Genomic DNA, 25216 nt, shown 5'->3' with positions numbered 1-25216 from the left:
GGCCGACTGAGGGCAACCTGCCAGCAGATTACCCTAAATGTAATGACTGCAACAGTGAATACACTCAAACATCTACATTTATGGTAAGTGTACACAACTGTACTTTATGAATGGCACAGAAACCTGGGCATTGAAGGCAGCTGAGAAGACTTCAAATGATGGAATTGAAGTCTTGAGATGGGTAGTGGGATGCACATTGGTGTGGTAGAAATAAATTAAGGCATCAGCACAGATGCCAAAGCTACTGCATTTTGAGAAAGTCAGGGAGGAAAGATTACAATGGTTCTGTCACATTAGCGGCAAAGTAGAAGATTATTTGGAAAAGTGGATTTGTGGGAGAGAGTAAGATTCAGAGAGGTGAGAATGGCCAGACAATAGATGGATAGGTTGAATGAGTGACCTGTGACAGTTGGGCATGACGGTCAAAGCTGGTTTGCTCTGAATTCAGAATTCATACAGTTGATGTAACACCCCCAGACCACATGTAAAGATGGGGAAAGGGGAGGTTAATGATGAGATGATTTTTAGGAGAAAAAACTTTTGTGTAGCAGTTTCCTGGATTATAATGTCTGTTTTTTCTCTGCTATCCTTGCATTTTGTGTTGTTCATAGAACTGTGCTGTTTCTTACAAGGTATGCCGCTCCTCTCCTGCATTCTCTATCTCAGTTACTTGGTAATCAGAGAGTTTTAAAACTTCAGACCTAATATTTACCTCCTTTTCCTTTTTACTTCCAGTCCCGTCATCAAAAGTTACATCCTGTGTCTTGGCCAACCTCCAATCAACCTAAGGCTGTCTCGTTGCCCTGTACTGAGACCCTGCATTGGTGGAACACTAAAGTGCTTTCAGCTACACCAGTGTATGTTAGCGTTTTGTTTAATCTGTCCTCCAAACTGAAGACTGTTTCCCCTTTCACTGTACGCATGCACACTTCTGGTCCCCCCCCCCCCAATTTCTTTTTACCTATAGTACTCCTAGGTCAATTACTTAAAACTGCTTTCTCTTGGAAAAAGTTTACCTACCGTATTTATTCGAGTATAACGCGCAAAATTTTATACCAAAAAAAGAAATCAAAGTTTGGGTGCGCGTTATAAACGAGGGCTGGGGTGGGGTGGCTGTGGCGGCCGGTCCATTGAGGGCGTTACGGTAAGCATTGCATAGCAATGCTATTTATGGATCAAATCATGAATTCTGCTAACAAATGTCAGATTCCACAGTCAGTCATGTACACGTGAAGGCAGCTCCTGCTGTTGTCCTAGTTTCGCATGTGCCAGAAAATGACCTTTGAATTTATACTATCATTAATGAATGTAAAATCAAAAAATTTCTAGTATGGATTCCCAAATAAAATTATTCATGTATGCTACTCGTAATATTGAATAGCTTTGGTGCTCATATAGAAGTGTGCCCTGTGCTCTTTCTAAGGGAGCTTAGCTCCTGGAAATGCTTGATCCAGCATGAAGATAGCAATTTCCTTTCTGGAAAAAATGGAGGAGCTGTCATTCATCAAAAGTGCTTATTTGTACATATGGATATGTGCATGTTTGGGGATATACAAATCATGCAGAACATATTATTGATAAAGTTGTCTGTATGCCTTTTATATACTGCTTTTTATGTATGGTTTTATTTCTTTTATTATTTGTTAACTGAATAAACATACTAGAGGCCAAGTGCTTGTTTTCATGAACAACCTTGGACTTGAAGCACTGTTTGGTTAAATGAAATGAATATTGAGTGAATCAAGCCTAGGACAACAGTCAGAAACTAGAACAAGGACAGTTAACAGAATGAAGCTCAAATACACTCTGAGCCAAACATCTACCTAATAACAAGGACATGTAACAAGCAGGTGTCAATATCCCTCAACCTCCTGGAGCAAGAAATCTGGACAAATTGAGGGCGCAGGCGGGTGTGAGTTCAATGCGCCTTTTCAGGCTGCAGCCACTCACTGTCTGTGAGGCTAAGAAAAAACGTCACCTCGTATAAGATGGCAACTCAGGGTATCAAGAGAAAACGTTTTGCATATGACGCTTCATTCAAGCTCAAAGTTGTTGATCATGCTGAAATTCATGGAAATCGAGCAGCTAGCCGAGAATTCACTGGACCAGAGACGAATGTTAGAGAGTGGAGAAAACAGAAAGTCGTCCTTAAAGATATGAATAAAACAAAAAAAGCACAACGAGGGAGACAAGCCATGTACCCAGACATGGAGAAGGAACTTTATGAATGGATCATTGACCAAAGAAGTAGTGGGTACATCGTCACATCACTCCACATTAGACTACAAGCCCAAAAGTTTTGCAAAGATTCAAACTTCAAAGCCTCTAATGGATGGACACAAAAGTTTATGAAAAGGCATGGACTTGCAATACGTCAGAGAACAAAGATAGCACAGAAGCTGCCTAATGATTTAGAAGAGAAGATCGCTTCATTCCATACCTTTATAATGAACCAATGCAAGAAGTTTAATTTTGAACTTTCACAGATAGGCAATATGGATGAGACCCCCATGTGTTTTGACCTACCAAGCTACAGGACAATTGACAGCAAGGGAAGCACACAGTCCAGATTAGAACCACAGGCCATGAGAAAACTCATTTTACCGTTGTGTTATCCTGTATGGCAGACGGTTTTAAACTTAAACCAATGGTGATTTTTAAAAGAAAGACTATTCCAAAGGGAGTTAAATTTCCACCAGGTGTCGTGATCCATTGTCACCCTAAAGGATGGATGGATGAAAAGGGCATCATTTTATGGTTAAATAGAGTTTGGAATACTAGACCAAGCACTACTGAAGAAATCCATGCTTGTATGGGACCAGTTCCGCTCACACCTGACAGACACTGTGAAGGACAAACTGAAAAGTCTTAAAACATTTCAAGCTGTGATTCCAGGTGGACTAACCTCTATTCTTCAGCCACTAGATGTTGTTTTAAACAAACCCTTCAAAGACAGAGTCAGGGAAAAGTGGATTAGCTGGATGAAATCCGACGACAAAGAATTGACTGCAAAAGGAAATCTCAAGAAACCTGACCTATCTCTCGTGACATCCTGGGTTAAAACATCATGGGAAGACATACCAAAAGAAATGATCATCAAGAGTTTTCTGAAGACAGGCATCAGCAATAAAATGGACGGCACAGAAGACGACCTGCTGTGGAATTCAGACTCAGAAGAAAGCGAAGAAACTGGAGAAACAGATGTTCCTGCCAACTGGGACACAACTCGAGAAGAATGGGAACAACTCTTTGGTGTATCTGATGATGAATCTGACTTTGAAGCGTTTTAAATAAATATTGTTACCGGTAATTTTATTTTGGTATTGTGTTTATACCAGTTTACGTTGTCAATAAATGTTTTTTATCATGGCCGCACGTGTTCAGCAACGTTTTTTTTTTGTCAATTACAATGCTTGGTGTGAAAAACAATTTTATACTGATTTTTAATCGAAAATTAGGGGTGCGCGTTATACACGACTGCGCGTTATACTCGATTACAATGCTTGGTGTGAAAAACAATTTTATACCGATTTTTAATTGAAAATTAGGGGTGCGCGTTATACACGAGTGCGCGTTATACTCGAATAAATACGGTATGTACCTGCAGCCCATACTACTTTTGTTTTTCCCTGCAGAAGTGGTGGTCCTTTTCACCACTCTGTACTAGATTAGTAGCATAACATTTGTAGTTATTAGGAAAATACTGCACCACACTGACCTGGAATTAACTTAGCTTGGTTTCCTGTTTTCTTTTTAGCAGCTGGCTTAGTCCAGTTTTTCTAACTCACAACCTTGCATTACTTTGTGTTTACCCCCTCCCCCACCTTGAACCTGCACACCTCCCTCTCCCACATTGTTCCTCTTCATAAAGGGGGCGATTCCACTGAACTTTCAAATTATAGGCCTATAGCCATTCTGTCTCCCTTGGCTAACATAATGGAAAAATGTATCCACAAGCAATTTCTTGCCCATCTGAATCAAAACACTCTCCTAGCCCCTCCCAGCATAGATTTAGACCTTGCTATAGTACAACCTCAGCCCTTCTCTCCTCCCATACAATAAATCAAAACCTTAATGACAACAAGCTCTCCTCAGCCCTCTTCCTTGACCTATCCAAGGCATTTGATATGATAAATCACCAGCTACTCGTACATTAAAATCACTGTCCATAGTTAACCTAGCAATTACCTGGTTTCATTCTTACCTAAGTGACAGACAACAAGCTGTACTATGGAAGAATAACCTATCGTCTGTTTTACCAGTCACCCTTGGAGTCCCACAGGGGTCTATATTAGGTCCCCTCCTATTCTCCATATTCATTAATGACCTGTACAAAGTCATCCCTGATGCAACTTGTATTCAGTATGCAGATGACACAGTCCTAATCTGCTCTGCCACCTTCCCCACAGATTTACAATCCTTGTCCCAAATCACTTTCAACAAAGTAGAGAACTGGCTCACTGGTCGCCAACTACTATTAAACCCAAATAAAACCAAAGTATTACTCTTCTCCCCCACTCGCAAGGTCCCCACACCATAATATCCAACAGTGGTACCATAATTTCCCCAGAACCTAGTACTAAACTACTGGGAGTGATCATCGACGACAACCTCAAGTTTGATGCTCACATAGACAAAATTATTAAAACAGTCAATAAAAAAAATTAGGTTCTTTATACAGGATTAAACCATTCCTAACCCCATCTGCTAGAACTGTTATTGCCCGTACACATCTGCTATAGACCCTTCTTTATGCCTCGCCCATCTTCGTAAACCTAAGCAAATCAAACCTCAATAAATTTACTAGGTGCTACAATAACATTGCCAGATTTGCCACAGGATCAGGTTATAGAACCCATCACTGCCTTAACCTTCAATCGTTAGACTGGCTTGAACTACCCTATAAACTGCAATATAACCAACTAATAGTTCACAAAATCCTCTACCAACCAGACAGTACACCCATACGGAAAAATATTACTGCCTACAGTAACCTACAATCCCTTCGCTCTTCCAAAATTGCTACTGCAGACTGTTAAAACCAACAATTCAGCTGGTGAATCACTATAATCCAACTCTGCCGGTAAAAAATGGAACCTACTTCCTGCTGAACTCGCCACTGACCCCTCCTTATCCCAATTCCAAAAATCCCTTGGGAAATGCCTAAAAATGCAGTGGCTTTGTCCCTGTACAAAACCTGATTAACCCCACTCAAACATAATTCATAAATGAGAACCTCATTGCAAGAATAAAACTGTGACTCTCTAACTGTTTAAAATTCTGTGTATCGCCCACCTACTGGAAAGATTTGAAGTTAACACTACACCATGTATGATAACCACCTTAATATATGTGTTTTCCTTTTTCAGATGAAATCTTTAACTTTTTCTTTCTCAGCTGCTTGCTTCCAACCTTTGCTGTGTGTATGTGAGAAAAACATGTACCTGTCTGTACATATCGTTAAATCTCAGTTTTGTGATAACTCACTGTAATAATTTCACTGTATTTACACTTGTTTTTGTATATTTGGAGCTTTTCTCACCAGGCCTCCACTGAAAATGGACCTGTATCCAGTCGGACTTTCCCAGTTAACAAATGTAAAGTAAATAAAATAAATAGTATGATGAAACTAAAAATAAAGCAAAGTGGTAATTAATACAGTTTTAAACTTTCTATCAGATAAAAGGAAAAATATGGTAAAAGTAGTTAATGTACAGACTGTATAGTTCATTGCTAACTATTTTAAATATGTGCATTTTTCAGGACTGTCAATATTTACGATGTGAGACAGGTGAAGAATAAAAAGCTACAGAATCCTGTAGCCAGCCTTAAGGGCCATTCCCGAAATATCACTTCTGCATATTTCTCCCCCACCTTGGGTAAAAGAGTGGTTACAACATGTTATGATGATAGACTAAGGTAAGTGTTCAGTACTTATTTTCTTTGTCCTGAAAAGATGTTGGAAATAACATAAAAATGGTACCCAAAAAAGGGAATCATGATGTACAAAGGTGTTCTTGCCGCAAGAACTTACTGGAGTTGCATTGTCAAGTGATGGCCATTTAACAGCTTTTGTCTGAAATGGAAGTACTGATCAACTAGCTCTGTCTTCCATATTTCCATTTTTTTCCTGTCTTTTCTAATGATTAGATTTGTATTTCCAACTGCATGTTTTCTCATGACCTGTTTATCATGTGTTTTAATAGTGATTAATTTCTGAGCATCATTTTAGTAAATTAATCATATTTACTACCCAGGTACTTTGCTTTCTTTCCCTGGACCAGAACACAGCACAGAACTTTGCTATTAATCAACAAGTCACTTTGTTAATGTTAACAAAGTGACGTACAAAACTTTGAGTAGCTTTCAGCTCTGTTCTCTTTGAGAATAAATTGACTGACGTGGTAATTAGCTGGCTTCTCCACATTGTGAATCTCCTTGATTGCGTAGGTCTAAGGCCACTCATTCCTTACACACACACACACCACCCTTTTTCTCACTAAAGAATATGCTCTTAAGGTATTAACAAACGCCAAAAACACTTTCTCTGTGGGTTCTGACAACATACTTGGGAGCTTAATAAACTACAAACATTCTCTTGTGGTACCTCTCCTTAAATTGTGTAACCAAAGCTTGACCAGTGCTGTGTTCCTGAATTCTAGTGCATGATTTAGGTGGTACCCTTTCCCAAGGATGACCCTACCATACACAGACCCTGGAAGTTATAGACCAGTCAGCGTTAGGAGTCTCATGTGGAAAGCTTTACAGTGTACCATAACTGATTTCAGTAATTATGATTATCAAGACTCTTAAGTTTGAACCGTAACAGTTTGGTTGTGTCAAGGAGATCTTATCAGAGGGTCTTCAGGTAGTAAAGGAACCACTGGAGTCCCCTCCTGTTTGGCATCTACTTCTCTAATTTCAAAACTGATAACAGAGATCTGGTTAACCAAATTTACAAATGACTGCAAACGGTATAGTTGTCAAAAAAAAAAAAAAAAAACCCTCAGCTATTTGTACCCTTCAACAAGAGCTTACCCTAATCAATGCCTGGTGTACTGATAATGGCCTTAAATTGAATGCTAAAAAGTGGAATATTTTTTTCTTTCAGAAAATAGCAATTGCCCACAGTATAAAGTAAAAATAAGCAAAAATGTACTTGGGCCTGGGCACTTGGTTTGATAGCCCCCAACCCCCCCACGATCACATGGCAGTTGTAATCAGGAAATCCTTCTACTTTGCACAGCTGTAGTCAAAGATATTTCAGCAAGATCCAAAGATGTTAGTGTTTCCTTATAGTCAGTAAGGATAAGACCTATTATCGAGTACACTGCTTCCTTTGGGATGTACTGCACTTAACATATCAACAAAATATCAACATAGTCGAAAAGCCCCATAGCTTCATAATCAAAAAGATCTCTGGTATTAAGAACCTAATCTCCAGGAGATGCTGAAGGCCCTGTAACTGTGCTCTGTCTTATAGACTCCTGAGGGGTAATCTGTGCCTCACTTACCACATCATTATAGATCTTGTGGTCCTTGACCTATCAGTAAGTCAAACAGTACAGCTAACACTAGAGTCAGAGATCTTAACTTTCTCAACAGATAAACATTACGTGATGGAGAGAGGAACACACACATTAACAAGTACCTCTCCCTTCTGTGGAATAAACTTCCTTTGCAGGTTAAGCAGTGTGATTCAGTATCTTTCTTCAAGTTAAGCCCAGGCACCTGGATGGTTACTCTCAAATGTATCCTGGAGGTAACTGGTCTGTCCCTCCTTGAGAAAGGAAGTAATGCCTGACGGTGGGTGTCGGCAAGGTTTCAATGGTCATTACAGTAAAATAGGATTGATAAGAGTTTCAGGATTATGAAAAGGAACAACAAGATTGATATGTTTGTCAGCTGAGGAGTCTCACTCTTCCTGTTATCACTGGAATAGACAAAGGATGTTCATCGTGTTTCACTGTTGCAGTCATTACATTTGGGTTATCCTGCTGGCAGGCTACCCGCAGTCTGCCCGAGTTCCAAAGTCTAGGTCCGGCGTCGGTTGCTGTCGCCTCATCCCTGACATCAGTGCACCAGGGGTATAAAAGATGCAGCCAACGCCATTTTCTTCAGTCTTTCTTGCCGCGCGGTGCCCGAAGCAAAAGCAGTTCGCAAGTGCCGGTCGGCCGACTCCTGAGATTTTCAAATTCGAATTTCAGATCCGAAGTCTGCATTAAAGCTAAGTACCCCGTTGGGGAAACCTTTTTTCTTGCTCCAGACCGATGTCAGAAAAAGTTAATAATTGTATTTCTTGTGGGAAGCAAATACCTCATATGGATTTTCATTCTTACTGTATTCCTTGCCTAGGCCCTGGCCACGACGTTGCTAGTTGTCGGTTTTGTGCTAGATTTAACCAACGCACTATTAAGCGTCCGTACCATTTTGCATTTCATTACTTTGGTAGAAGATTCAATTATATAATGCTGACAGGACAGCCGACTACCGGAGTTTATAAAAAGCACAAAGAAAAAGAAAAGGACAGGCATCCGAGGTCCAAAACTGACGAGGCTTCCTCTACGCCAGTCCTCAGTGAGGCACTTTTGCAGCCCCTGACACCCGCTACCTCAGAGCCACAGGCCGCTTCGGCTCCCACGTGGAACCGACTAGGCCGCTGGAAACTCAAGGTATTGGAGACACTGAAACTATTCCCTCAGATGGGTCCGGAGCTGCTGAGCAGGCATCGGCTTCTGAGGGTGTTTTCAGGCCTACACAGTTATATGTAAAGCCGACTTCAGCTTCAAAGGCAAAGACTAAAGCAGCTCTAAAGACAAAGAAACAAGTACAGCATTCTCCTGGACAGGCCTCCATGCCTACAAAACAGATGCTTAAAATGGCCAAAGACCTAATTACTTTGATCAGGGGTTCCCATCCCCCTCCTGATAAGAGGCCTAGGCAAGAGATTGAATATAAATCTTCAGATCAGCTTTCCATTTCCTCTGATTCCTCTTCTGAACAGGAATATTCCCTCCATCCCTTTGAGGATTCTGATGCTGAAGAATCTATCCCTTCAGCCTCTCCTCCTGAGGATTATTCATTTGAGGGGAGACCCTGCATATCATGAAAGGAGCATTTCCATTGGGAGAGCCAAGATTACTCAGAATCCAAGAAAAGGCTCAGAGACTTCCTTTTATTACCTCAACACATGCTCCTTGCTATTCCTCCTGTTTTAGACATTGTAGAGGATGTATTTTCAGAGTCCGGTCTATCTCCTGACTCTTTACCACCAGCTCCTGTTAAGCCAGACAGATACTACAGGGTTCCGGATTCACATAAATTTCTTTACAAAACCCTGCTGCTGACCCAGAAACTATTTCTCAGGGTCCCAAGGGGGGTCAAGGCTTCCACTGCAAAAAACCCAATCCCTTCTGATAGGGATTCAAGGGCCCTGGACAGATGGGGGGAAAAGATTTATACTTCTGCTACCTTGGCTGTAAGAGCTTTAAATTGTCAGTTTCAAATGCTTAAATATCAGCAATATCTTATGTCACTGCTTAAACAGAAAATGTTGACAAATTCAGAATGTGCAGAAAACAAAGAAGTGCAGGATTTATTGCATGCAGCTGAACAAGTGGGAAAGCATACTTTGCAATCTGGTTTTGATTCTCTAGAAGCCTCCCACAGGGCCGCAGTTACAGGTTCTGTCATTAGGAGGCATGCTTGGTTAAAAGAACAGAATCTGCCTAATCATGTTAAAGCAAAGCTATTAGATGCTCCATTACAACATGATAACTTGTTTGGTGTTAAAGCAGAAGAAGTGTTGAAGAAAATGGAGGACAAAACTAAATCTATGCAAACAGTGAAGGATTTCTTACAGGTACAGCCTCCCAGATTTAGCAGGAACTGGCCTACAAAGAATTGGTCCTTTCCAGTGTCAGACAGGCCACAAAGAGGCAGATACAGACGCCCCAGAGGCAGATCACAGCCCCAAGGCTCATACAGGCCTAAACAATGGGGGTGCTTCTACCTCCAAAAGCGGAGAGGAAAAATCACAGCCATACAGGAACAGTCTGAATGACTTTCCCCTGCCAGCACCAAGCACTTATCTTCTGGCAGCTCCTTTGGGGGGAAAACTAGCACTTTTTTCACAAAATTGACACATGATCACCCAGGACAAATGGGTCTTAAATATTGTATCTCAAGGCTACAGGTTCCACTTTCACACCCTGCCAAGGCCAAACGGTATGCCAGACCTGCTACGCAATCAATGGGCAGAGGCACAAAAAACAAGTTTCATCCCTCATGGACATGAGCCATTCAGCAAGTACCACAGCAAGAGCAGGGACTAGGATTTTACTCAAGGCTATTCTTGGTACCCAGAAAGGACAAAGCCTGGAGACCAATACTGGACCTGTCTATCCTAAACACATTCCTGGATATTACAAAATTCAAAATGTTAACTCTTCAGCAGCTTCTGCCCATGTTGGTCAAGAAGGCTTGGCTTGTGACTTTAGACCTAAAAGAGGCATACCTGCATGTCTCAATCAGACAATCATGCAGAAGATACCTCAGATTTATAGCTGGCTCAATGCACTACCAATTCTTTGCACTGCCCTTTGGCTTATCTACTGCGCCCAGGGTCTTCACAAAATGCCTGGCACCAATGATTGCATTTTGCAGACAAAGAGGAATACAAATATATCCTTACTTGGACGACTGCCTTATTCAAGCAGAGAACAAGGACACTCTACTACAGCATCTGGCGTTTGTAAAAAGGTCACTAACAGGTCTACGGTACACAGTAAACGAAAAGAAATCAAAACTCGTACCTACTCAAGAGATAATATTCCTGGGTGCAAGCTTAAATACAACTGCCCAGATGGCTTATCTCACGCCAGACAAACACAGATAACGGACTACGTATTTCAAAATGTTGGCAACAAAAACCCAATTATCTGTAAGAAAAATTCTGCAGGCTTTGGGCTTCATGGCATCCTACATTCTGCTAATTCCATATGCAAGACTGCATATGAGGAAACTTCAATGGTATCTAAAAAGTGTTTGGACTCAACATTGCCACAGCCTGGAAACAATAATTACCCTCATTCCCTGCCTGCAACAGGAGTTTCGATGTTGGGCAAAAGCCTGTCACCTCAACACAGGACAGCCATTCACCTTACCCACAGCCAGGCAGACATTGACAACAGATGCATCAGATTATGCCTGGGGGGGCCCATATGGCAGGAAGATGTATTCAGGGCACATGGTCCACAAGTCAAATGCATCTGCATATCAATCAAAAAGAGATGCTAGCTGTTCAGAATGCCCTGACAGCCTTCAAGGATCTACTTAGTCCAGGACAACTACTGATGCAGATGGACAATACTACAGTCATGTGGTACATAAACAAGCAGGGGGGCACACATTCCTACCCCCTCTGCAGACTAGCCATGAACTTGTGGGACACAGCATTGACTTACCAAGTACATCTGCAAGCACAATTCCTGCCAGGAAGGATAAATACTCTGGCAGACGAACTAAGCAGAAACCTAATGGATACCCACGAGTGGAAATTGGATCCACAAGTCTTCAGCATAACAAAGAACTGGAGATGCCTGGACATAGACCTATTTGCCTCCCCTCACAACTGCCAACTACAGAGATTCTGCACAAGGACTTATCACAAGTAAGCATGGAAAGTGGATGCTCTATCTTTCAGCTGGAAAAACCTAACAGTATATGCCTTTCCTCTTCTGCCTCTCCTCCCCAAGGTACTCCTCAAGGTCAGACAAGAGAAGCCAAAAATGATACTGATTGCCCCAGACTGGCCCCGCCAGCACTGGTACCCAATCCTAAAGAGCTTGTCTCAATGCTCAGCTTGGGCATTACCTCAACTTTCTCCCTTATTGACCCAACAAGACAGTCAGATACTGCACAGCCAACTCAGGACCTTAAACCTGACAGCATGGTGGATAATGTAGCCATTCAAGACACACCTTTCTCTAAAGCAGTGATGGATGTTATTTTGGAGACGAGGAGGTCTAGCACCAGAAAATCTTATGCAGAAAAATGGAAGAGATTCTGTGCTTGGAGCCAGGCACAAGGTATTGACACGATTGTTCCAAATATTCCTCAGATTTTGCAATACTTAACTGAGATGCTGGATGAAGGCCTTTCCTTTTCATCAACTAAAATTCATGCCTCTGACATTTCAGCTCATTACAATACAGAACCACCTATTTTTTCTCATCCATTACTAAGGCAGTACCTCAGAGGGACCAAAAACATAAGACCTCCAAGGAGAGCACCAATACCTGCATGGGACCTCAACTATGTCTTGGAAAAACTCACACTGCCTCCGTTTGAACCAGCCTCTGCAGCTGATATAAAATTTTTATCCTGGAAAACAGCTCTGCTCCTAGCAATAACCTCCGCTAGATGAGTCTGAGTTACAGGCACTCGTGGCTGTGGAACCTTTTATCATTTTCAATTATGACAGGGTTTCTCTGAGGACAAACCCTACATTTATGCCTAAGGTAGTGTCCAGTGTGGCCCTTAACCAAACAATTCATTTGCCTACCTTTTATCCAAACCCACAGATTAAAGGTGAGACTTCTGCATTCTTTGGACATTCACAGGCAGCTACGCTTCTACTTGGACAGAACCAAAGCTTTCAGAAAGACTGAACAACTTCTAGTGGCATGTGCTGCAGGATCACAAGGAAAGCCTATCTCAAAACAGACTATTTCAAAGTGGATAGGCCACTGCATTCGTTTCTGCTATTCACAGCATGGCAAATCAGTGCCTAAGGGCATTAGGCCACATTCAACCAGAGCAGCAGCCACTTCAGCAGCCTTCCTCAGAGGAGTACCAACCAAAGACATCTTAGAGGCTGCAACTTGGAGTTCAGTGCATACTTTTACAAAGCACTATCACTTACCTCTGTACTCTAAATCCAGGGCAGGCTTTGCCACTGCAGTTCTGCAGGGCCTGATAGCCTCTCCTAATCCTATTTAGCACCAGCCTCCCAACCTTAGCTTTGGGATTCAACCCAATTGTAATGACTGCAACAGTGAAACACGATGAACATAGTACAGTTGTGTACCTACCATAAATGTAGATTTTCAAGTGTATTCACTGTTGCAGTCCAGGTTACCCTCCCACCATCCCCCCTTTCCTTGCTGGAACTTATCTGTACTTCTTTATTCTGTACAACCTATGTGGTGTGTTTGCTTGTAGATGAAGGAAAAGTTTCTGTATGCATGCTAATTGGCATAATTTAGCCTACCATTTTAGGGACACCTGACATCTGAGGCAAGAAAAACTGAATAAAATGGCGTCGGCTGCATCTTTTATACCCCTGGCGCACTGATGTCAGGGAGGAGGCGACAGCGTCCGATGCCGGACCTAGACTTTGGAACTCAGGCCGACTGCGGGTAGCCTGCCAGCAGGATAACCCAATTGTAATGACTGCAACAGTGAATACACTCTAACATTTACATTTATGGTAGGTACACAGCTGTGATTTTCATTCCTCCTACCTGTTGTGGTTTGTTAGGGACTGTCATAGCTGAAGTTGTCAAGTAAAAATAACGCAAGAGTACCAAAAGAAAACTTTGAAATAATAATGATACCTAGGGTCAAAACTACATAATAAGCTCCAGAGACGGAATGTAAAAATAATTTTTATTAAAACAAAAAATGTTAAGAGCTTTCGTCCCTTTAAGCTATATACGGGACTTCATCAGAGCAATTAACTACAAAGCCACAAACCTTTTATATGGGAAGAGACAAAAAATCTGTTTCCTTAACAAGGTTAAAATAAGCATTTTACAAATTTTTCCTAAAAGAATAGTTTAAAAACAAAAAAAAATCCACTGTATCCTTAATACACAATAAATATTGAGCTTATAAATTCAAAGCTGTTTTCTTTAAAATAGATAATAAAGAAAGCTATTCATTTAAACTTGGGGGGAAAAAAGGGAATTTTGGTTAACAATCCATTGAAATTATTTAACTTCAATATCTAATTCCCACCACCCACCCCTAGCATTAGTAGGCACTACATCAAGGATCCCAAACAGAAATTTATTAAACCTTGACACACTGAAGAGTGTTTATACAACAAATTATTGACATTTGCTTTGGAGATGGCATGTAAATGTTCATGTAGTCTTTTTCTAAACAATCTCTGTTTTCTCCACATAATACATACCACATTTGTCACAGATTGCAATGTAAATCAAACTTTGAGTGGCACAGTTACCCTTACCTAATTGGTTGCGCCTAGAAATGCCTTTAATTTCCACAGAGTAGGCTTCCACAACGTAAGGACATTGCTTACATGAACCACACCTCCTAGTACCCTTTAAAGCTAGAGGGAGTTCAATATAAATGTGTCCAAAAAGATTCTTAAAATTCCTTCCAGTTTTATAAACGAAAAGGGGTCTTTGCCCAGAACTTCCAAAACATCTGGATTGCCTTTAAAAATTGTCCAATTTCTTACTACAATATCTGTAACTTCTTTGGACCCAGGACCATATGGGACCACCATACTGCTGGAGAAATCTTTTACTAGAAGTAGTCTCAACCTTTTTAAGCATTGTGCCTGCAGTTTTATCACCCAAGAGGGGTTTGTACTTATTTCCCCAGCCTGATAAAAATTTCTTTAACCATGTTCTGCAACTTATTAACTGAGTAGCGTCTGTTTTCAAACATTCCCTTAATTTTAACTGTTTCCGTTTTGATATATCCACTTCTGAACACATCCTGGACCAACTGGCCTTAAAATATTCTTTTTCATATGCTTAGAATGATTGCTCTGAAAATCCGAATTTTTCTTTTCTATCAATTTGAGATGTAAAACATCCCCTCACCTCATCTTTGTACAGGGTAATATCTAAATAATTGATAGAAACACTATTCGTGGTGAAAGTAAATGTAAAATATTTTGCTGATTAAACAATATTTGTACATAAGTAGATATCCGAGTGGTATCATTCCACAAAATAAAAATATAATCCAAAAAACAATATACTACCCAGTTCGTGGATTATTCAGATCCAAAAACATGCTTTTTTTCCCAGCCGTAGAGAACTAAATTGGCATAAATGGGTGCATAGCTGGCACCCATAGCTACCCCCTGTAATTTGTTTAAAATATTCACCCTCAAAGGTGAAAAAGTTGTTAAGTAGAACATATTTCATAGCCATCATGACAAAGTTAATAAACTCTTCACTAAACCTTGTGAGGCAATGAACCAGTATATAAAATAAATCTAAACCTTCTTTGTGGGGAATAGATGTGAATGTCAACCACATCAATGGTGGAAAAAGAACAAACTTCATTGTACCAATTCATATCCGTCGTAGAAAGAAAATCACAAGAATCTTTGAGTAAGTAAAGGACAGGATCATTGCAATATTTAAGGATCATGTCAATAAACACCCCCAGAGAATAGGTAGAACTATTGTGGGCTGAAATAATGACCATAAAAGGGGGTTGTATATCTTTGTAGACTTTTGGAATGCCAAAAGCAACTGGAATCGGGGTGCTCATTTCTCAAAAATTCAAAAAGATCTTCCAACAAAACCCCTTGTAGTAGGGAATCTTCCAAAAAAACTGTATTTTCGTATGAGGAAAAAAAATTCATTCTTTGAAGGTTCATGATATCTAGATGTGTCCTGGAATAATAATAAAAGATTATTAACATAATCCATTTTATCATATATCACAATACCCCATCCCTTGTCCAGCTTCATAATTCTTAGTTTCAACCTTTCTTATTTCTTGCATTAAAACAAATTCTTCTCTAGCTAAATTTAAAAAAAAAAAAAAAAAAAAACTATTTTTGTTATAAGCCAAAGCATTATGAAATTCTGATAAACATGCTTTTTCATAGGCTGATATAACTGGATGCAAAGGGGGATTGAAACAGCTCTTCCTCTTCAAAGACACGTCTTTGCCTGCCTTACCAACTTTATTATTCTGTTCTTTAAACGTCAGCTAAAAATTTAACTTTCTTGTGAACAACTTAAATTCAGTAATAACATCCACTACCCCGACTTTAAAAGAAAGTACAATTTTAAATCCTTTCTTAAATAATGTAAATTAGTTTAATCTAAGACCGTGTTTGTGTAATTTAAAAATGTTAAAATCCTGAAAAGTGTTAAGTTTCCCATTATAAGCTGTCATTATTTTATTATTACAAGTGTCATTCTGTGGTTGCAAAATATTAATTTCCTCCAGGTTTTCCCCCCTTCACCTGTCTTGTACTCCCTTCGGAGTATGGCCTTGGGGTAGAAAATTCTGCTTTTTCTTATTTTCATTTCTCTCTGATCTTCTAAGGAGTGGGTAATGAAATGGGTATCATATTCCCTAACTGCTTCATTACCATCATTCACAATTGGGTAAACTTTATAACAAGATTAGTTTTATCCTTCATTGGATGCATACTGCTCCCTATCTTTATAATTCCTTTGATAGGATTTAGGCAAGGGATAAACTCTATTTAGTATATTTGTTCTCATCCCTAACTAATATTTACATTTACATTCCTAATGGTGGGATTTAGATATAGAAGTTAAATAATTTCAATGGATTGTTAAGCTAAATTCCCTTTCTCCCCCCAGGTTTAAACAAGTATCTTTATTTATTAGCTATTTTAAAGAAAAGAGCTTTGAATTTATAAGCTCAATATTTATTGTGTATTAAGGATGCAATGGATTTTGGTTCTGTATTGGTTTTTAAACTGTTTGTTTTTTAGGAAAAAGTTATAAAATGCTTATTTTGCCTTTAAGTATTAATTAACAAAGGAAATTGATCTTTTGTCACTTCCCATATAAAAGGTTTGTGGCTTTGTAGTTAGTTGTTCTGATGGAAGTCCCCTATGTAGCTTAAAGAGACGAAAACCCTTAATATTTTTTGTTTTAGTAAAAGATTCTTTTTACTTTCTGGCTCCAGAGCTTATTGTGTAGTTTTGGCCCTGGGTATCATTATTATATCTGCAACTATGGTATCTTTCCATGGCATCTGTGGATTCCACTGTTTCTGAACCAGTGCTGTCCTATCTTAGAATGCTTGCCAATGTTTCTGCTATTCCTGCAATATTAATCCAAATGTCTCCTGCTTGTCCAGCCCTGTTGATCCTGTTGTCTCTTAAGGTTGTGCATGTCTGTGACTTATTGCCACTTTGGGATCCCTTTCCACTCCCCACAGCCCCCCCCCCCAAGAAAAACATCCTTGGCATGCTGAGGTGTCCTGGATCATATGGTCACCAGCACTACATTTGTCACCAGACATCGCTGGCTTCCATTGACTGTGGTCTGTTCTCTTAGCTGTTGGCTTAATTAACCTTAAAGGCAGTATTTGACAGCCCCTTCTTAGATTATGGTAATTTAACTGTATCAAGACCAGGGTTGCCAGACGTCCCTATTTGGGCGGGACTGTCCTGAGATCAGCAGCCTGATCCCGAGTCCTGCCGGTTTAAATCCCGGGCAGCCTCTGCTTTTTTTTTTTTTTTTTTTGATTGGCCCGTATACCGACATACGGGCCAATCAAAAACCGCTAAACACAGAGCTTCTTGTGTTTAATGCGGAAGTTCCGCATTAAACGAAGCTCCGTGTTTAGCGATTTTTGATTGGCCCATATACCAGCATACGGGCCAATCAAAACCATCACAAAACAGAGCTACTTCTGTTTAATGCGGAACATTGCAGTTCCGCATTAAACAGAAGTAACTCCATGTTTAGCAATTTTTGATTGGCCCGTATACCGGTATACGGGCCAATCAAAACAGAGCTACTTCTGTGTAATGCGGAACTGCGATGTTTCGCATTAAACAGAAGTAGGTCTGTGTTTATTTTTTATTGGCCCGGGCCAATCAAATAAAAAATAAACACAGAGCTACTTCTGTTTAATGCGGAACTCTAATATTTCGCATTAAAGTCGTGGAAGACCTTTTTTTTTTTTTTTTTTTTTTTAAATCCCTACCTGGCCAGTCGGAAATCTGGCAACCCTGATCAAGACTGAGACCTGCTTTTAGGGGTAATGTGGAAAATTAAGAAAATTCTTGCAAGGTTAGTTATATTCATGTGGTTAAGTAGGAATGACCTTCTAGCACTGATACATTGCATGGTCTTTTGTTTGTAGTTCTATGTCATGATTCGTCCTACAATCGCATCTTAAAATTTTACCCTGTATTTGTATTTATTTACTTATTTGTTGACCAGCTTAATCCCACTAGGTCAGTGGCCTTTTTTATGGGATGCAACTTCCCTTTTTGTCCCCATACTGCCATAGGTCTAACTAGTACTTATTCCAGCAGTGTGTGTTGGTTTACCCTGTACCATGGCCTGATCTTCCTGTTTGCTGATGATCCTTCTTTGACGACTGACTGCATCACCATCACTGATCATTACATTAGCGTAGTAACTGCAGCTGTGCTAGACTTCAGCACCCTGTTTAACTCTGATTTTTGCTTTGGCTTCTCAGAAAGATCTTGCACGGTCTCTCCCACAATCTTGCTGGGGGGTTGGGTTCAGGTTTTCATTCTTCACTTGTTCTGAAAAAAGGATATATTACTTAGCCGCACAGATTCCTATAAATAGTTTACACAGGCAATCTGTGTAATTCTTGTTGTGCAGTTTTATCATAATGTCTAGGTTACATAGGCAGTAGGAGGAAGAGGTCTTCTCTTATTTTAAATCTTTGCTAACAGTAGATCCTTGCTAGCAGCAGTCTGTGCACTTTTGTTAACCAAAGAGCTGTAGTCCAGCCTTTATGGAGCTACTGACCATATCCTCCTGCGATACTTAAGGAATAGGCAGTCCTTATTGGTATATCAGAACTTTTAATTTCTGAGGACATTTTCTGGAAAAGTATTTTTCTGAGCACTTGGTGTGTACAGATTGACAATCGGCTTAGTTACAACTCCCATCTTCAAATAAATATTAAAAAAACCCATCAAAAACTAGGTATGCTATACCGTCAGAATCAATACCTTACAAGCTGTTCTAAAATCACACTCGCTTCCTCATTTCTCATCCCCTCCCTTCTCTATGGGGCTCCATTATTGACCAATCTTCAGACTTCTCTAAAAAAACAGCTTTCCTCCTGCTATAACAAAATTGCAAAATTCGCCAACAGCCATGGGTCCACTACTCACCACTGCTCCTCTCTCCATAAACTAAACTGGCTCGAATTACCTAATCAACTCATATATATACAGCTGACTTTCGCTCACAAACTCATCCTTAGCCCCTCTCTCTGTCCCTCCCTGTCTTCCACCCTCAAAATGCACCTACCTAAGAGTTTTAAGGTCTAACAATCAAAACCTACTACAAGTACATAAACCATCTCATCCCCCAGGTAAACACCTGTTATCTTTTAATCTTGCTCGTCTCTGGAATTCACTGCCACCATCCATTCGTACCACCTCTAACCAGTACATGTTCAAAAAATCTCTTCATACATATCTAAGATCCCAATGGGATTGTTCTTGCTCCCTCCCCTCATAATTCTATGTTATCCCATTCTTCTTCCCATATATGATACATAACTCTTCCTATCTAAGCTTATGTTCCCTCAGAATACCTACCCTGTAATGCAAGTCTATGTTTTCTTCTGAACAACTTCTTTGAATGCATATAACATTACTCTTTTAACTTATTCCCCTGACATTTAATCCACATCAGATTATATTGTTTTGAATGCTTCTTGAATGTTTGAGCCTAAATGTGTTAAATGTTTTATATTTTACTCTGTATAAGTATTATTGTAATTTTTGCATGTACCTGTTTTCGTCTGTATTGGAGCTTTTCTCCCCAGGACTCCATTGAAAACGGGTTCTTTTGGCCCAATGGACTATCCTGGTAAACCAACTGCAAATAAATAAATAAATACTTGATGAACATACATTTTTAAAATGATTCGCCTAAGAAGGGCAGAACATTGACAAAAATAGCTTTACTGTAAACCCCCCTTTTTTTTAAATTGCTCTGAACACAGAAGCAGAAGTCCATTTACTCTGCCATACTGAATATTTTGGTGCATCTGTGGAGGTGTAGTTTTCCATAGTCTTGTTTGTTTATCCTAGGAGACCATAGTAGTATAATTAACTGGTATGAAATATTTATGTTAATTTCCTGACATTGAGTAGAGACTATGTTGAAGAGTTTTTGTTTTGCCAAATTTAATGTCATTAACGGTTCATTTAGCTTGTGCTGAGGTATGCAAATCATTTGACACCATTTATGGCAACCTTTTTCTTTCTTTTGAAGAAAGAAAAAGCTTTGTTGTGGATATGTTGTGTTGAACTTTCAGTTTTGCTACTTCAATCGTTCACCAAGGTATTTACTCTGTTTAGATATCTGTGTTTTTTTTCTGTCAAAGAAGTAAGCTTGTTTAAATTATGCCAATATTCTGAAAAAAGACGGTCTGCATTTTCAAATTGCAGCATCCAGTAGGAACGTGATACTTGTAAAGTTTTAAGCCCTCTAGAGTATCTCAGTTTCATGTGGTTTTGAATGTTAGAATTTTGTTTAAAAGCTTTCTAACTCATCAGCACCTTTTTTCTGTATATTTGTTTGATGGCCATAGTTCCTTATGGAATCATGACATTGTTGTTGTTTTCCTTAGTTGAGTCTCTTATTGACTAAAGATAGGCAAAATACCTGGACTAATACATAAATAGTTTGAAATCTGGAAAGAGAAAAGATGTACATCTACCAGTAGAGGCTTCCCACTTGGCTGATACTAAATCCAGTGGCCCTGCAATGTCCGTGAAAGAATCAAATGAAATGGCTGAGATACAAGTCAGAATTGATCAGCTGTATGATTAAGTATTAAAAGTGAGCGACACTCTCATGTAATTTATTAGAAAACACAACACAGGGATGGAAATTTTATAAATCACTCTCTTTAACCATTCAGATGATATTGTGACATTACAGAAGTGTGGCAGTGAGAATACTATGAGGTTGGCTGAGCCTTACGCCACCCAAGAAGAAATGAAAGAGAAGCTACTAGAATTAGAGGATGGAGACGAGAGTAAAATCTGAGATTTACAAATGTTCCAGAGAGTCTGGAAGGGAAGGGCTTTTATGTTCTGACAATTCAGTTCTTGGTCTGAGTTATTAATGCCACTAGATTGATTCTTGTTAAGGGACAACATTTTCAGTTAAAGGAGCAGATTTTAAATCTACTGTGGAAGAAAGCCAACCTCACTGAAAATCAAGGAGGAGGGTTTATGTCAATCACTACTACTCCTCTGCTGGGGCGAGATTTAAAAGAAGCTGGTTTGTCCTCCATTTGAGACTGTAAAAAAACATGTTTCTGATTTAAGCTCCTATATCCTTAACAGTAAAGATGTTTTTCCTTATGGAATCAAAGACTTGTTTAGATCCAGAAGTAGCTCTAACAGAGTTAGAAAGATGCACTCCGCCCCCACGGCCGTAAGCTCCTCCAAATCAGTATATAAGGGAGTGAAACTGAGACCTTCAAGCTCTTGGATGAAAGGTGACCAGTTAAACCATTCTGCTTCTAAAAGAAATGCAAGATAAAAATAGAGAAATTGAGAGCCTTCGCAAAAGAATGAGGGATTCCATGCAAAACATTCCGTCAGTCAGCAAGAAACTTCTGATGAGGATCTGCAAAACTACTTTATTCTTGTTACTACAATATGAAGTTAAATATTTGGGTTTCTAGACAATTTTCATGTTGATCTGTGCTAGTCATTTGGTATGTGTTCTTATTGCCACTTACTTACTGGGGTTAAGAGAATGAGAGGGAGAGAAGACTGGATGATGTGGGGATAGTGAATCATAAAGTGTAATGGATTAACAAGGAGGAAGTAAGGATAGCTATGAAGAGGATGAAGAATGGAAAGGTGGTTGGTCCAGATGACATACCTGTGGAAGCATGGAAGTGTTTAGGTGAAATGGCAGTAGAGTTTTTAACTGGATTGTTTATTGAAATTTTGGAAAATGAGAGGATGCCTGAGGAATGGAGAAAGTGTTTTGATACCGATTTTTAAGAATAAGGGTGATGTGCAGAGCTATAGTAACTACAGAGGGATTAAATTGATCAGTCACAGCATGAAGTTATGGGAAAGAGTAGTGGAAGCTAGGTTAAGAAGGGACGTGATGATTGGTGATCAGCATTATGGTTCCATGCCGGGAAAGAGCACTACAGATGTGATGTTTGCTCTGAGTGTGTTGATGGAGAAGTACAGAGAAGGTCAGAAGGAGGAGCTGCATTGTGTTTTTGTAGATTTAGAGAAAGCATATGACAAGGTGCCTAGAGAGGAGTTGTATTGTATGAGAAGTCGAGAGTGTCAGAAGTATGTAAGAGTGGTACAGGATATGTACGAGGGTAGTGTGACAGCGGTGAGGTCTGCGATGGGAGTGACGGATGCGTTTAACTTGGAGGTGGGATTACATCAAGTATCAGCTCTGAGCCCTTTCTTATTTGCAGTGGTGATGGGCAGGTTGACAGGCGAGATCAGACAGGAGTCCCATGGACTATGAGGTTTGCAGATGACATTGTGATCTGTAGTGAGAGTCGGGAACAGATGGAGATGACCCTGGAGAGATGGAGATAAACTCTAGAGATAAGAGGAATGAAGGTCAGCAGGACTAAGGCAGAATACATATGTGTGAATGAGAGGGAGGATTGAGGAATGGTTGAGAGGGAGGATTGAGGAATGGTGACACAAGGAGTAGAGGTGGCGAAGTTGAATGAGTTTAAATACTTGGGATCAGTAGATCTGAAGTAGGTACTTAATTTGTAAGCAACCTTTGGGTATCGGATCCGAGCCGGCAACTTGTTTCACAGCTATAAGATCCGAGCTCCTAGCTCCTCCCCTAACCCATAATCCCCTGCCAACCCTGACTGACCTCAGATCTAGTTTGCCGCGTTTAGTGAAAGCAGCTAGTTTCAGAGCTCCTAGTCTGTTCAGATAAGTCTTTCAGCTTATTGTAATTATTGTTATATTTTTTGTTAAAAGGTTGAGTGTGTTTAGGTTTCCCCTTATTTTGGTCCTAAAATCTTATATTTTTTTAGTGTAATTTCCTCCCCTCCCCTCGCTGGTGCGTAGTTTTTGTGTGGGTCGGTGTGTGTTTGGGGCCTTGTGTGAGTGAATTTGCTTTTTTGTACTAGTGTAATGTCAGAGGCCCCAAAACCGATCTTTTCTAAATGCACTGAGTGTGGCCATAAGCTTTCACCGGCGGATGGCCACCACTCTGTGTGTTCGGTGCCTTGGGGTTGAACACCTCTCCTCAGGGTGTACTATCTGTGCGGCGTTCAATCCCAGGGCACTGAAAGAACAGAGGTCGAAGCTGATCCTGGCGGGACTTTTGCCCCCGGATTCGGCTTCGGCCGCCGGTGCTCCCGTGGCCTCACCCCAGTCCTCGGTGGCGGCCACTCCTGCCTCTCTCCCCCCCCGGCCGGGACTCAAACTCCCGCTGTGGAGCCAGAGGAGAGGGAGGCCAGGAGGGAGAAGCACCCCAAGCGGCGGCCCGAGGCCTCTGCTTCGGGGGGCCCCCCCGGCTAAACGGACTTCTCCCTCAACGGCTTCCAAGTCTCCTCCTCCTCCTCAGCTCCGGTCCCCATGCTTCTCACCAGGACCCGAGGAGGAGGAGACCCGATCTCCGTCGAGGTCATCGAGGTGGCACTCCCGGCCCGCCTTGGTGGCCTCGTCGAGATCCCCACCTATAGCCTGTCGGATGCAGACTTGGACCGGATGATGCGAAGGTTCATCCAGGCCCAGCTGCAGATGGGAGTGCTCCTGCCTCCCCCACCCCCTTCGGGGGGGAGCTCAACGCCTTTTTTTTTTTGCCCCGATAGCTCCTTCTCCGACCCGCTTCCCGGGTTCAGAGCGCCCGGAGCCGGGCAGCGTTGGAGCCGGGGGTGGGTCGGCTCAGACAGTACTTGGTACTTCGGCTCCGACCTTTCCCTCTAGTTTGTCGGGTCCATCCTTGTCGGATCCGAGCTCTCGGAGCCGTGGGCTGAGCTTCAGATCCGAGGGATTCAGTGTGCCTTCGGCTCCGTCCAGGTTGGAGCACACGGGTCCTTCGGATCCGATGGTCTCTGCTCCGGTTCCGATCTCCCCATCGGATCCGAGTGGGAGTCGGCTCTCTGATCCGAGAGAGAGCAGCTCTCCCTCGGCCTTCGATGTGGTGGAGAGGGCTCTGTTGAGTGCATCCGGGCCCCGGCCCTTGCCTCGGCCCCATCCTGCACTCTCTCTCGGCTGGGTCTGGCTTCCATCACCCGGCCACAGGGACAGCCTGCTTCGATGTCTCGGGTCGTTCCTCTGGAACAAGATGTTGCTGGTGAGACTTCCTCGGACAGCCCCCCCCCCCGAGGATGTTCCTCATAAGCGGAAGTGTAAGAGAAGGCACGTGGACTCCCCCGAGTCCTTAACAGAAGACACGGACTTGGATGAAGGGGAAGGCTCCCCAAGGTCACCCCCCGAGGATGTCTCCTTCGGAGACATCATGGAAATGCTCAGGATTAGGGGGGGTGGTCTGCCCCCAAGGCTTCCTCCAACGAGTCCGTGTTCCTGGAGGCGTTCAAAGCAGGCCCATCTACCTCTTGGGTGTCCCTTCCGGCCGACCGCCTGGTGGACCTTATTACCACCAGGGCGTGGAAGGAGCCGGACACCATGGAGCCAGTTCCCAAACGCCTCGATAGGATTCTGAGCCCCCCTTCAGAGAGGTCCCACTGGAGCAAGGGTCCCCAGTAGATGCCATGTTGGTGGCGGCAGCCACCAAGAGGGAATTAGCTCAGGAGAGCCCCTCGGTCCATCCACCGAGCAAAGAGTCCCTCTCGATGGATCGCCTAGGGAAGCAGGTCTTTAGTTCAGCGACCTTCTCAGTAAGGTCCCTGAACTACATGGCACACATTATTAGGATGCAGCGAGACCTTATCAGAGTACGCTGCCCCCCCCCCCCCGGAGTCCATGTCGGCGGAGGACAAACAGTTTTACTCCACTCGCATGGCCACTCTAAGATCTATATCGAATACCTCTATGCTGCTTTTGTCCCATGCCACAGAGGGAGCCGCTAGAGCCAGTGGAGCAGGCCTCTAGTCATGAGACGCCAGGCCTGGCTCCGACATTGTGACTTCGCGGAACCCTTCAAGGCGTCATTTGCGAATGCCCCTTTGATGGTTCTGCCTTATTTGGCAAGACCGTTCGCGAGACTTTAGTCCAGAGCGAAAAGGACGGGAAGAC

General features: G+C 41.6%; 1 protein-coding gene across 2 annotated transcripts in view; it reads left to right on the top strand.

The window, feature by feature from the left end:
• Positions 1 to 25216, top strand: part of WDR76 (WD repeat domain 76) — a 773733-nt gene that overhangs the window by 621074 nt on the left and 127443 nt on the right. For both annotated transcript variants that reach the window (XM_044077715.1, XM_044077713.1), the window contains exon 12: positions 5764 to 5919. In XM_044077715.1, the coding sequence (XP_043933650.1) occupies positions 5764 to 5919 (156 nt within the window). The remainder of the gene's footprint in view (positions 1 to 5763; positions 5920 to 25216) is intronic.

The sequence above is a fragment of the Protopterus annectens genome, chromosome 7.part0, assembly GCF_019279795.1.
Source record: "Protopterus annectens isolate FY-2018-M chromosome 7.part0, PAN1.0, whole genome shotgun sequence".
Classification (NCBI taxonomy): Eukaryota; Metazoa; Chordata; order Ceratodontiformes; family Protopteridae; genus Protopterus; species Protopterus annectens.
This window is presented reverse-complemented; position numbering and strand designations above follow the sequence as displayed.